The sequence below is a fragment of the Hyaena hyaena genome, unplaced genomic scaffold (assembly GCF_003009895.1).
Source record: "Hyaena hyaena isolate Hyena2069 unplaced genomic scaffold, ASM300989v1 scaffold_94, whole genome shotgun sequence".
NCBI lineage: Eukaryota > Metazoa > Chordata > Mammalia > Carnivora > Hyaenidae > Hyaena > Hyaena hyaena.
The window spans coordinates 1,789,706-1,804,178 of NW_024080726.1; the positions used below are offsets into that span (position 1 = coordinate 1,789,706).

At 49.4% G+C, this 14,473-nt stretch overlaps 1 protein-coding gene across 1 annotated transcript in view; it reads left to right on the forward strand.

Annotated features, from left to right (window-relative positions):
- Positions 1–14,473, forward strand: part of CLSTN1 (calsyntenin 1) — a 78,322-nt gene that overhangs the window by 42,303 nt on the left and 21,546 nt on the right. Inside the window, 4 exon segments of the mRNA XM_039234948.1 lie at positions 9,161–9,190; positions 10,407–10,602; positions 12,209–12,417; positions 14,221–14,370. Of these exon segments, the coding sequence (XP_039090879.1) occupies positions 9,161–9,190; positions 10,407–10,602; positions 12,209–12,417; positions 14,221–14,370 (585 nt within the window).

Below are 14,473 nucleotides of genomic sequence, written 5' to 3' on the forward strand. Positions count from 1 at the left end.
TCTTCTTATATTCTTTTTTAAAAATATAATCCACGTATTTAAAAGCCACCCTTTTGAAGTATACGGTTCATGGGGGTTTACTTATATTCACAGGAGTGTGCAACCATCAACTACTATTTAAAAAATTTTTTTAATGTTTGTTTTTGAGAGAGAGCGTGAACAGGGGAGAGGCAGACAGAGAGAGGGAGACAGAATCTGAAGCAGGCTCCAGGCTCTCAGCTGTCAGCACAGAGCCCGACGCGGGACTCGAAGTCACAAACCACGAGATCATGACCTGAGCTGAAGTCGGATGCCTAAACGACTGAGCCCTCCAGGCACCCCAGCCACTATTTAATTCCAGAATATTTCTCTCACCCCTAAAAGAAACCCTAGCACCCCTTGGCAGCCACTCCCCATTTCCCCCATGCCCTTGGCAACCACTAATCTAGTTTATGTCTATGGATTTGCCTATTCTGGATTTTTTTGTGCCTACTGTCTTTAGCCTGTAGTCTGAAGCTTCACCCATGCTTGGAAAATAGGGTGCATCTGGCCTTCATTCCTTTTTATTGCCGAATAATATTCCATCATATGGACATCACACTTCCCATTCACCCGGTCGTCCTCCGACGCACATTAGAATGGTTTCCACTTTCTGGGGATCATGAATCGTGCTGCTCTGAGCATTAGCGCCCAAGCCTTTGTGTGGACATAGGTCTTCATTGCGGGTGGGTGTGAGCACCTGGGCAGGGAGCCTCTTGCAGACACTCATGCTAAGGCACAGCCCTCATCCCTCTGCCCCCAGGGGAGCAGCTGTGTGCCTCCCTCCCTCCTCCGTTGCCATGGCACCCCTCCAGCTACAGCACACAACACTGCCCCCACCAGGCCGGAGCGGGCAGGTGCCACAGGAACAGACCAGAGTGCAGGCTGGCGTGGACTTGAGTCCTGTCTTTGCCACCACTGGCTGGATGGCCTTGGGCATATTACTCAATGTTTATGTGTCTCAGTTTCATAGTTTGTAAAACAAGGATAGCAATGTTATATACCTCATGGGAGCTAGGGAGTATTAGCTTATTTATTTATGAGCATGAAGACTTGAAATAATGCCTGGTACACGGTAAAGTGCTATATACATACAGTGTTTGCTGCTGCTTTTATTATTAATAATAGAATCTTTTAAAAATATGTTAAAAATTGTTTTTACTGTTTATGAGAGAGACAGAGACAGCATGTGAGCGGGGTAGGGGCAGAGAGAGAGGGAGACACAGAATCCGAAGCAGTTTCCAGGCTCTGAGCTGTCAGCACAGAACCCGACGTGGGGCTCGAACTCACAAACAGTGAGATCATGACCTGAGCCGAAGTCAGATACTTAACCGACTGAGCCACCCATGCGCCCCTAAAAGTATATTTGTATTTAACATTCTGTGAGAGACATTTTTCCATTTTTCTATAATAGTCTTCACAGTGTTCTGTTTTCTCACTGAGTTCCTTAAGTGGTCGTTTGGATAAGGCAGACCAGGTCCGGATGCCTATGTTGGTCTTAGATTGGTTTTGGCAACGACAGTTGAGTATCATTAACCACCATGACAGTGGTGGCGGTGGCATCCATCACTTGCTGGGCTCTTAGCAGTGTGGCAGAGGCTGTTCTAAGGGCTTTACGTGGGTCACTTCATCCGATTCTTCTCAGCAGTCCCCTACAGTAGGTACTCGCTACTCCTGGCTTCCCAGATGAGGCAGGGGAGGTCAGAGTGTGTCCGTCAGTGGCACACGACCTTGTTCTTCATTTAGTGCCCAGCTCTCAGGCCGGCATCGGCGAGTGGTTGATGTCCTTTGCCCACGACAGCACAGCTGGTGAGCGACAGAGCTGCCTTCCAGCCCGGCGATCTGACTCCAGGGTGGATTCACGTTCACCGAGTGCGCTTCCCCGACAGCACCTTGAAAACACCGGAAACCTCCCTGTTCACAGTTGTACGCCATCACAGGGTGTGAGTGTGGGTAGCCACCGGAGCTAACTCGTCGGAGCGCCCGGATAAATAACGTGCGTAACGTCGGAAGCTTAGTCAATAGAGTGTGTTGTAAACTGTCACCATTCAGGCATTCGTGTCGAACGTACGGGGTCTGTCTAGCCAGATTGTTTTCTTGGGGGAAATCAAGAGACTAAAGTCTTGGGACTTGTCAGCTATTGTAGGAAATTAAAATGAGTCAGTTCCTTACTCACCCCCTTGCCTTAATCTGTTAATACCCTGAGTAGATGTGGGTATGAAAATATACCATATATTTGATGTATCCAGCAGGGAGTTAAAAGTCCGCACCGTGAACAGGCCCTGGTGCTGCTGTTGTGACAGCTCTCCCTCCTCGCTGCCTGTGTGGCCAGCCCGGGCCTCCCTCTCCGCCCCTCCCCCGGCCTCGGTTTCCAGTCTCTTCCCTTTACGAGCCGGTTCCATCCCAGCATTTTTTTTTCTGCCTTCCCAGATGGAGTTCGGATCTTTTATAAAATGAAATAATTGTGATACGAAGGGACTCCAAGAGAAGTATCAGGGCAAGGATGGGAACTTTATCTTTATTGATATTTAATTAGAACCAACTCAGACCTGTGATACTTCTCTCTGTTCTCTGTGCCGTGTGTGTGACTCCTGTGCTCTCAGGAGCCCAGTGGGGCTGACTGCTGCACACGCCCCCCAGTGGGGCTGACTGCTGCACACGGCCACCCACGTGAGCTTTTTTAGCACGTGCAACTGGGCAGATGTTTTTGCCGCAGTCAGTCGGATGTATTCAGTTAAGCCAAATGAAATCACTGTTTTTGTATGTTGAAAATAACAAATATTAAAAAAAAAATAGAATGCCAGAAATTTCATGTGATTCAGCCCAAAATAAGGCACTCTCCATCGAGTTAGTGGGCTTTTTTAAATGTCTTATTTATTTTTAGAGAGTGCAAGTGGGGGAGGGGCGGGGGGGCACAGGATCTGAAGTGGGCTCTGTGCCGACAGCAGCAACCCCGATGTGGGGCTTGAACTACCCAACTGTGAGATCATGACCTGAGCCGAAGTTGGACACTCAAGTGACTGAGCCACCCAGGTGCCCCCACTGAGTTAGTGGTTTTAAGTATCTGGACGTTAGGACAGAAACTCCGTGTTAAGTTTCGGACCAGAGTGAGTTCATTCTGGATGCCTCCAGGCGAGGTTTGGGGTAGTAATCATTCAGTACTTGGCAGCCACACCAGATCTTCTAGAGAATATAAATAAGCAGAAAAGCGCATTCCTGTTCTCACAGCAGCAGTGGTCTAGGGGGGAAGGCAGAGCCAGCACTGACACAGAGGTAAATGGAGGTACCCAGGGAGGGAGGCAGCCCCCAAGCTGGACCGGCTTCCTAGAAAGGCAGCAGGAGGTTGGTTAAAGAGGGTACGGAAGTAACTGGGCACTAGGATGGGTGGAGCTTACACACACACACACACACACACACACACACACAGGGCGGGGAGGGGGAAATGGGAGCAAGGCTGGGAACCAGAGGGAGGGATGCATAGCGTGTGCGGCGAGCGCACGGCGCAGGAGCGGAGGCTCAGAAGCCAACTCTGGGCCATGGGATCTCTGCTGCCGGGCTGAGTAGATGGGCTGTCACCGCCCATGTGGTTTTAATACTGTGTCCAGATCACCCAGGCCCGTGCGTCCAGTGCAGGTGTCCTCGCGGCTGAGTCTGGGCCTCCAGGGAGACCTGAGACATCCAGGACCAGCCAGCAAGGTTCGGGAGCCACGGTCAGGCCCGTCTCTCCAGTGTAGACCTCAGCCTGCCTGCCTTGGACCCATCAGGCGGCGCTCATTAAAGATGCAGATGACTGGGCTCCACCCCAGAGCTGCTGCTGAGTCAGAATTTTGGGGGATGGAGCTTGACCACATTTTTCACAAGCTTCTCAGGCTGTTCTTGGCATGCGGATGTTTGAGAGCTTTGCTGTGGCAGGTGAGGAGCAGGGCAGGCCGTGTCCTCGGGCTGCTGTGCGTGGCTCATGCAGGGTGACCGTTGGGGTGTGGTGGTCGCTGCTCAACGGCACGTTTAAGGCGTCTTGGAGAACTTGCTCTGATCCAAGCAACACGTGAGCTTGTGCCAGAAATCAGCCTGGACCCGTGAGCAAGGAAGTCAGAAGTCACTGAAAATAAGGGTCAGCCTGGACTTTGAGCCGGTGAGCATGGCATCAGGGCTGCGTAGAGAGAGATGGGTTAGGGACAAGAGTAAGATTAGCAGGGACATTGTAGTGGACACTTGTTGCTCAGCAAATATCCATTTTCTCTTCTTCACAGCCCCTGACCTCTTTCCCGCTGGGTCCAGGTTGGTGCATCTACAGTCCATTACCCCGACCTTTCCAGCCACGCGCACGCACAGCCCAGGCTGGGCTGACCAGATGCTTCCTCCGTGGACAGGAATGTTGAGCAAAGGGTCAAAGACGCTAACACTGTTGCTGTTGTATCCCATCCACCCAGGCTGTTTTGCTCTGGGAGCGTCATGTCCCTGCCTTGGCTTTTGGCTTTTCCCAAGTCCTTTTCTCTGGCTTGTAGTCAGTTCCATGAGCTCCTGACGATGTCTTCTCACTAAAGCCCCTTTTTGCCTGGAACCCTAACTGTCCGAGCCGGCACTAGTGTGTTTGGGGGCAGGGCTCCCCGCGAGCTGGGAGACCATAGGATGGGCGTCAGAGACACCTGCCAGTGTGGCGCGTGGCACGGGGCCGTACTCCAATTTGGAAGAAGACATGGAGGGAAGGCAGGGCCAGCCCGAAACCGAGGTTTCCCAGCGGAATGGATAAGGACAGCGAGGGCTGCCACTGTGAGCCAGGAACCCTGGACGTGACTTTGCACATCGAGAAGTCAAATCTGTACTTTCTTGGGTTTATCCATTATTTTATTTTTATGTTTGCTTTAAAAAAAAAAGTGCTGGGACACCTGGATGACCCAGTCAGTTTAGCGTCCAACGTCAGCTCAAGTTGTAATCTTGCGGTTTGTGAGTTCGAGCCCTGTGTCAAGAGTTCTGTGGTGACAGCTCAGAGCCTGGAGCCTGCTTTGGATTCTGTGTCTGCCCTACCCCACCCATGCTCCGGATCTCTCTCTCTTTCAAAAATAAACATTAAAAAAAATTTTTTTTAAGTGCTTCAGTAAAGTTCTTTGGACTGTTCCACCTGCCCTTGGGGAATGAGAGGGAAGAGAGGTCTGTGTGTTCGGAGGCCAGCACACCTGGACACGCCATCCGGGAGCGCTGCGGGGCCTTGCATACAAGACGAGGGCAGCGTGTCCGAAAGCTTACGTGGCGGGGCGGCGCTAGCAGGTGGCCTGAACTGGGTGGGAAGGGGCAGGTCACAAAAAACAGAGAAGAGGTGATTTTGAGCGGTCCTTCCTTGCACAGTCTGAGCAAAGGCTGAGTCCAGGGGAGAAGCGCTGGGAACACAGAGGGGCAGAGTCACCGGGATGTGACCCCATGGAACACATGTACGTAGCTGTCGTGTGTGTGACTAATAGAGCCGTAGGTACAAGGATGGAGGAAAGAGGGAAGCATGGATTTTGACAACTTCGAAAATCAGCTCCTGAAAGCACGGGGGCAGAAAGTAACAGCCTGGTCCCTGGTTAGGAAGAGGAAGATCATAAACCGAGTGTAGTTGGTTACTCGCTGTGAAAATACCTCAGGAATTGTTCATTTTTGTTGGCTGTGTCATGTTCCTGTAGGTACATTAGTGGAAGTCTGTCTAATGATATTGTATGCTTTAAAGTCTGCCTTTAAAATACTCCAGGAAGGGGCGCCTGGGTGACTTAGTCCCCTAAGTGTCTGACTTCAGCTCAGGTCACGATCTCACAGTTCGTGGGTTCGAGCCCCGCGTCCGGCTCTGTGCTGACAGCTTGGAGCCTGGAGCCTGTTTCAGGTTCTGTGTCTCCCTCTCTTTCTGCCCCTCCCCCACTCATGCTCTGTCTCTGTCTCAAAAATAAATAAACATTAAAAAAATTTTAATACTCCAGCAAAGAAACAAGCAGGAAGTTGGTGACAATAAGTGAAGCAAGCCTCTGGGCCTTCGTTCCCTAACTGGAAGCATCAGCCAAAAACCCAGGAAGTCACCGCAGACCCCTCTCTGTCAGGCTGGTTTCCAAGCCCTGCCCATCCTGAAAATCTCTCGTTTCCTCCCGAAACTGCCTTTGTTTAGCTCTTATCAGATCTTGTCTGAAATACTGCCGTATTTTCACTTGTTTACTTGCCCCTCACCTTGCTGCCCTTGGGCCGTCTTCCTCAGTAAAGTCGAGGTCATGGATGGAAGCAGGAGACGGGCCCGGGAGGTGGGCACACCACCAGGCCTGCAGGTGACGGCGCAGCAGGCGTACAGGCGTGCAGGGTCACACGGCCGGCACAGAAATCCATGTCCGCCCGAGTGTGAGGCCCGTGCTGCCCGCTGGCGAGGTGGTCTGTAAAGTCATTCTAGGCAGAAGGACCCAGGCTGCCAGCAATTTAATAAGTACCCATGAATTTGGGACGCCACATACTTTCCATACAGCCCATTATTCAGGTAGCTCGCTTGATACTCCAAGCAGGTGCAGATATGTAGAAAAGACAGAAGTCCCACTTGTTCTTGTCATAAACGGATCCAGTCTTTTGGAGGAGCAGCCTAGACACACGTGAGGCTCTAAACAATTTATATTCTTTTATTTGGTAATCCTGCCTTTGAGACTAATCGTAATATAGATGCGTGTCCAAAGCCAAGGCACGATTCCCATTCCGCCATCGAGACCTTCTCTTCCATGTTGGCTGAAGGCAGTTTATGAATCCTTAGGTTTTCACTCAATCCCGCGGTGCTGTTCATGCTTTCAGAACACATCCGTACCTGCTTCTCGCCACCCTGGACACCCCTGGTTCTGGCTTTCAGCTTCTTGTGCCTGTGTTACTCCAGTAACCATTTTTGCCATATATGTATATCTTTTTTCTTAAGATTTTATTTTTAAGTAATCTCTACACCCAACATGGGTCTAGAACCCGAGATCAAAAGTCCATGCTCTACTGACAGAACCGGCCAGCAAAGCCCCTTTGCCTGCTTATATTTGATTTATTTTCAACATGGCAGCTAGTTGGATTCTTTAATATATAAACCATATTTATTTTTTTCTCTGCATAAAACTTTCTAGTCTTCTCCTTCTCATTTGGAGGACAAACTTCAAGTCTTGTAGCAGCCAGTGTAGCTTCAGGGCACTCACCTTTGGCCTCTTCTGCCGTCCTCCCCTTCATTCAGCCACTGCGGAAGCATAGGCCTCCTTGTGTCCAAGTCAGGCCAGGCCCAGGCCTGCACCAGGACCTTTGCACTTGCTGTCCCCTCTGTCTGAAATTCTTCCCTAGATCACCATGTGGCTTGCTCCCTCAGCTCCCTCAGGTTCCTGCTCAGACATTATCAGTGAAAGCTCCCCTGAACAACTGAAGTGTAAAATTGGAACACTCATTGCCTTCCCACACTCGTCCCAGCCTGGTATCTCGGAGGAGAGATTTAGGGGAGTGGACATCTTTTGGCAAATGGTTCCACTTCTCATGGTAATCTTATGGTCAGAAACAGGCTCAAGGACATTGCTTGAATGAGTGTCTTTATACTTTGGTTAAGCAGTGCTCCCTGTAGGTGGCCTTGCCCAAGCCGGTACCCCCCCCCTCCCCCGTCCCAGGGTCTTCAGTCTGAGCTCACCTGTGCAGCGGCCGGTGTCGGGAAGGCACCCTCAGTCACCATAGTCACCATCAGCTATGTCAGCTCAGATAACGTGGGTCTGGATCGCCAGCTTCTCTCACTTTCTCTCTCTCTCTCTCTCTCTCTCTCTCTCTCATGTTTATGTATTTATTTTGAGAGAGAGAGAGCATGCATGCAAGCGAGAGCAAGTGGAAGAGGGGCCCAGAGAGAGAATCCCATGCAGGCTCTGTGCTGTGAGATCGTGACCTGAGCTGAAATCAGGAGTCGGATGCTTAACTGACCCAGGCGCCCCAAGAAACTGATTTTTAATAGTTTTACTATGAATTTAAATTTAATTTTAAACAACCCACATGCCTAGTGGCTCCTGTTTTGGGCACAGGCCCCACAGCACCTGTGAGTGTGCGGCAGGAAGCATGGTTAGAAATACCTAGCACAGCAGGTTCGGTAGCAGGAACTGGAATTATGGTATAGTCACACGATGGGAAATAATTACAGTAACAGCGAGCATTCATTTGCTGAGTGCTTTCTTTAAGCCAGGCAGTGTCCTAAGCACTTGACCGGCCAGATCTCCCTGGACTCTCGCTGAACATAGTAGTGGAAAGAAATAAACCATAGCTGCATCCGCCAGCAGGGGTGAATGAGTCCTAGATGCACATGGCCAAGGGGGACAGCAAGTCACAAAAGCCACCTACCGTGAGATAGCATTTTTCAAACCTCAAAAACAAGCAGTATGAAGCACCATTCACGGTATACAGATATATAGCAAAGCCGTGAAAAAGCAAGAGAATTCAGGCTACGATCCCTTTTGTGGCGAGGAGATGCCCCAGTGAGGCCAGCTCGGTCGCCTCCTGACCCTTGCATGTTGTCACTGTTGTCCTGTCTGTAGCCGCCCTGGGGTGAGCAGGCAGCACTCGCGTGGACCTGTTAGGATGGCATTTTGCGGCAACACCAAAGTTAGTAAATGGGTCTGGTTTCGGTCCGCAGTTAAGCCCGTGTTCCGTCACAAGAGGGCTTGGTTGCCTCGGTCGGGTTCCCTAAGATTAGAAACCATTGTTATTTACCCAAACCCTTTGCTCCAAATGTTTGTTTTTTTGTTTCATCACGTCTCATACTGAGTTGAATGTTACCAAAATCGAGCCACAAGAACTTAGTTTGAAAATGAAAAATCTGAAAACTGTAAAATAACAAATAGCGTACTGATGAACCGTTATCACGAAAGTGTTCGTTAAAGGAAGAGTCCAAACGACACCTGAGGGCGTTACGAATCTTTATGAATCTGTAGGTCAGTGTAATTTCAAAATTACGTAGTGGTCTGCGGTAAGTTGCGTTCAGAGATGGTCTGCTGCCGCACGCCCAATTTTGCTGTAGCAGGTCGACGAGCTGATTGAATTTTGTCAAGCTTTTCTGTGTAATAAGTGCATCTTTTGACTTTTTTCCTTATTGTTCCGTCTTTATTCTTTCCTGCATTACTGACATGGGTTTATCTTTTCTCCCCTTTAGAGAGTTTTGAGGTGACAGTCACCAAAGAAGGTGATAAAGGGTTCTTTCTATCCCTCTTACGAATATTAACCCACTAACTTTGTCTATAAAATTGGGAATCAGACCTTAAGCAGAAGAAACTGTCATGCTCTTTTACCTTGATTTATTCTCCTTCTTTGTTTCTATTTTTAAATATATTGATGGAAATTGTATGTAACCAAACCCCTGGTTAGAAATATCTAGAAATCAGACATCCATTTGAACTGGACGGATAACACTGTACATTTGTTTCTTAATTGAACTTAAGAGATTCACTTCATAACCATTTTCTAGGAGTTGTAATTTTGGAAGAGTGCAGCCTTATTTTTACGTGAAATACATTTTTTTTGGAAGATATATATATATACATATATATACACACACACACATACATCAAAACACTTGATGTTTGTTCTCCCACAGGCAAGAATGGAAACCTAGATTGTCACCCCTCATTAAGCTTGTGAGCCACCTTCAGTGCACTGATGCCCCCAGGCAGGCTTCTTTTTCAGGTCTGAGAGGCTAGCTTGGGAAACGGAGGCAAGTCTAGCAGATCCCTCCCGGTGATGGAAGCGATCTTAATAGTAAACAAATAGCTGTTGAAATGGATGCCTGAAAAGTTGGTATTTCTACCTTTCTCATTCAGTAGTTTGTTTTGATTCCCTAATTTTAGCCAGGCTCATTGCACAGGAAGACTTGTTTCTTTTGACCTTTTTATTTTGTTTTGTTTTGGACAGAATTTCTGTAATTATGGTGCTGAACCTTTATGTCCCCCCCCTTCCTCTCTCGACACTGAACTGCATTTTAGCCTTCTCTCTGGTCCAAATCAAAATCGCTGCCCAGCTGTCCCCAGTGGCCGGGGACAGTTTCTCCACGTTATCAGGCCATGGCTGTTTGCGAATGAGACTACTTTGTCCCTGGAGCTATCTTAAGTTCTCCTGTGAAATGCCTGTCTATATTTTCTCTTTTTCTCTTTTGTATTCCTGCATGAATGGATGCAAAGTTAAGCAAGTTGCTTGGAAAGCCAGACCTGCTTCTTTTTACTAAAGCCCCAGAACTTATCCCTGTCCGAGCACAGCGCCCTTGCTTTGTCCACAGACCCTCTCAACCCCTGGCTGCCAAACTGTTGTCGTTTCTTTTCTTTTTTGGGGGGGAAGGGGCGTGGGGAGGGGGAGCGTGCAGACTCTGGGCGGCCGAGACTCTAACCTGCGCTGCTTTGACTCCCTAGGTGAGATTTGTGGATTTAAAATTCATGGGCAGAATGTCCCCTTTGACGCAGTGGTAGTGGACAAGTCCACTGGCGAGGGCGTAATTCGCTCAAAAGAGAAACTGGACTGTGAGCTGCAGAAAGACTACACGTTCAGCATCCAGGCCTATGACTGCGGCCAGGGGCCCGACGGCGCCAACGCGAAAAAGTCTCATAAGTGAGTAAGCCGATCAGAGAGCGCGTGTGCAGAGAACGCGGTCCTGACCGCTGCTTTCTTTGTGTCCCCGAGACTCTCTGTGTTCTTAAAGATGAGACAGAAGATATTTCTGGCTGTCCACTGTGAAATTGTAAGCTCCCGGAGGGCAGGAACCCTGTCTGTTTACCCTGCAGCATTAGTTGTTGAATAAATAAATGAGTCATATTATCCCCAGTGCTCTCATGAAAGAAACTAAAGCCCTACGCTGAAAACTGGGGAAGCCCACTTTTCCCCAAGGAGGATATTTTGCTGTCAGGTTTCTGTTAACTCAAAGGATGCAGAAGTCGTTCATGCTGGTGGGAGTGGGCTGACTTTGGCGCCCCATCCGGGCCGTGTTCACATCCATATCCTTTGAGAACTGCTCGTGGAACAGACAGGACTCTGAACAAGACCTAGATTTAGAATTCCAGTCTTTTCTCTGCCACTTACCGTCCCTTCGGCACGGGGCAAATTTTGTCTTGCCGAGTCTCAGTTTCCGCTTAGCTCCTGGGCTGGGTGGGGGGGCGGGGGGCGGCGCACGACACCACGAGACCCATCAGGAGGGTGCAGGAGTTGGGCGTGGAGGGTCTTGGTGCACCCTGGGGTGCTGAGCGCCAGCAAGCAGCAACTCGTCCTTTTCACGCCGGCTGATAGGACTGTTGTCCTTGAAAAGGTCTGTATCAGTCAGCGATCTTGTCCGAGTCAGAACCACTCCCTGATCAATAGCCCTCAGCCTGACGTTACCTCTCTTTGTAGCCAAGTCCACGGGGCCTTAGTTTCATCAAGCGCAAGCGGGGGAGGTGGAATGTGGCAGCACGGGGTCTGCCGGGGAAGGAGCGTTGAGGTCACTAGGAGGTCCTTCGTTTGTTGGATCACTTAGTGGGTGACGGGCAACAGTGAGTTGCTTGCGGTCTCCATTCCTTAGAAGCGGGGCAGGACCGGCTTCCATGCTCCTAATCAGACTCCCCGCCCGTGTTTCCATCTTCTGTCTCTGTCTTACTCTTTCTTCCTTTGGGTCTAATTTTGTCTTACCTAGTTTCTCTCTTCTGCATGCCTGTCCCATATTGTCAAGAAAACCCCAGGTCTCTTATTTTACTGCCTTTCTTCTTTTCTTTTCTTTTTTTTTTTTTTACCAGCCATCTTACTCCTAGGACCTAGAAGAATCAACTTAAATCCCTATTTTAACTTTCTCAAGTCATCTCCATGCTAAAATAAAAACCGTGAGGGGGGGCTGGGTGGCTCAGTCAGTTGAGCGCCCGACTTCAGCTCAGGTCATGATCTCACGGTTTGCAGGTTCGAGCCCTGCGTCGGGCTCCGTGCTGAGAGCCTGGAACCTGGAACCTGCTTCAGATTCTGTGTCTCCCTCTCTCTCTGTCCCTCCCCTCCTCACGCTGTCTCTTTCTCTCTCTCAGAAGTAAAACAATAAAAAAATTTTTTAAATAAAAACTGTGACTAGTTTAATTTTTGTCTCCATCTTATGAACTTTGTGAAATAAGATATTAGCAAAAAGAAATGTAAAAACAGGGCAGAATTGCTGTACTTTGGGGGAAGAAACAAACCAAACACGGCTTTTTTGTTCTTCTTCCAGAGCAACTGTCCACATTCAGGTGAACGATGTGAATGAATACGCACCCGTGTTCAGGGAGAAGTCCTACAAAGCCACGGTCACTGAGGGCAAGCAGCATGACAGCATCCTGAGGGTGGAGGCCGTGGACGCCGACTGCTCCCCCCAGTTCAGCCAGATTTGCAGCTATGAAATCGTCACTCCAGATGTGCCATTCGCTGTCGACAAAGATGGTGAGTCAGAGGGGTGGGCCTTCCTCAGCAGGGTGACGGTCCGTGGCCAGGCCTGCCCACTGGCGGGACTCCGATCGGAGACCAGCTGCGTCTGTCTCTTCGAGTAGCAGTACCATGAGCTGGGCGCGCAGGCAGCAGACTGACCGCTCTGCTCTGCAGGCGGGGAGACCAGGATCGAGGTGCTGGCAGGTTCAGTGTCTGCTGAGGACCCGAGTCCCGGTTCCCAGGCGGCCCTCTTATCTCTGTGTCCTCGCACGGCGGGGAGAGAGCCCTCGGGGATCCCAGTCTGGGGGCCCCACACTCACGACTGCATCCAGACCTAAGTTCCTCCCCCAGGTGCCACCTCCCAACACCATCACACTGGGGGCTAGGACTTCAGCGTTCAGACTTGGGGGCACAAGCATTCATAGCAGAGACCTAATGGTGTCTGGTCCGCTCTTGTGTTTTTTTTTAACTCTGTCCCCTGAAAGCCTTTTTGCTAGCACCTGAAGTCGTGTGCTCTTTTGTTGGGTGCCCTTCTTTTTCCCTCTTCCACCAAGGTCTAATAAAACCCCCCACCTGACATGTTTTTAATCTGTACCTTCCCACTTTTCCATCAAGTGCATCTGAAAAGACTGACCTTTAGTTGGTCTGTTCTCCACTAGATTTGGATCTTCGGCCTCATCTTGAAGATGAAGGGTTCTGCCTTTAGTGCCAGATCCTCCTGTCCTTGGTAACTGAGCAGGATGAACTCGTGCTAGAGCTTCCTGTTAGGTTTCGGCTTCTTGATAGTGATGCAGTGTCTCTGTTGTTAATGCACAGTCCAGAATCTCTGATGAAATTATGGACATTGTACACACTTTGCAGACATCTGTTCCCATTTCAGAAGCAGGCTCCTGTTCTAGTAGATGGGGTTGGGAATCTCTCTCTCTGTCTCTGTCTCTCTCTGTCTCTGTCTCTCTCTCTCTCTCTCTCTCTCTCTCTCTCTCACACACACATACACGGTAAATCTTTTAGCAAGAAATATTTAATGCAGCTTGCTTTAGTATTTAGTATTTGAAGTGCTTGAATTACTTTGTCTTCTTTATTCTCTTATATGTTAACTACTTAATCTTAAAGCAAATATAAAACCAAAGAAGAAGAGCTGTGAGAATAAACAGAGGTTGAAGTGTGTAGACTTATTCCTTCTGTCTCAGCAGCCCTTCAAGACACATTTAGTGTAAATTCAAGCTCAGGAAAGCCAGACCGAGCGTTGATTATCTCAAGAATATGTTTGATTTCCATGTCTGTGTTTATAACAGAGCACGTGTACTTTTTTTTAATTAAAAAAATACATGTTTTAAATGTTTTATATATTCTTGAGAGAGAGCAAGCATGAGTGGGTGAGGGGCAGAGCAAGAGCGGGAGATAGAACCTGAAGCAGGTTCCAGGCCCAGCTGTCAGCACAGAGCCTGACACGGGGCTCGAACTCACAAGCTGTGAGATCATGACCTGAGCCAAAGTCAGTTACTTAACCAACTGAGCCACCCAGGTGCCCCTAAAAAAATACTTTAACATTTATTTATTTTTGAGAGAGAGAGAGAGAGAGACTGTGAGCTGGCGAAGCGGCAGACAGGGAGGGAGACACAGAATCTGAAGCAGACTCCAGGCTCTGAGCTGTCATCCCAGAGCCTGACATGGGGCTCGAACTCGTGAACCTCGAGATAGGACCTGAGCAGAAATCAGACGCTTAATCGACTGAGCCCCCCAGGTGCCCCAGAGCACGTGTACTTTGTATTTTAGCACAGCTTTGCCTTCTCACTGTTGTTTTTCCTTCTCTGGAAGGTTATATAAAAAACACGGAAAAGCTAAACTATGGGAAGGAACAGCAGTACAAGCTGACCGTCACCGCCTACGACTGCGGGAAGAGAAGGGCAGCGGAAGATGTCTTGGTGAAGGTCAGCGTCAAGCCCGCCTGCAGCCCCGGCTGGCAAGGTGAGCTTCATTCTCCTTTCTGCCCTCACACCTGTCCTGATGCGTCACGTACCAGGGGCCCTAACGTGTGAGTCCTCCTCCTTCCCCACCCCCGGCTCTGCGG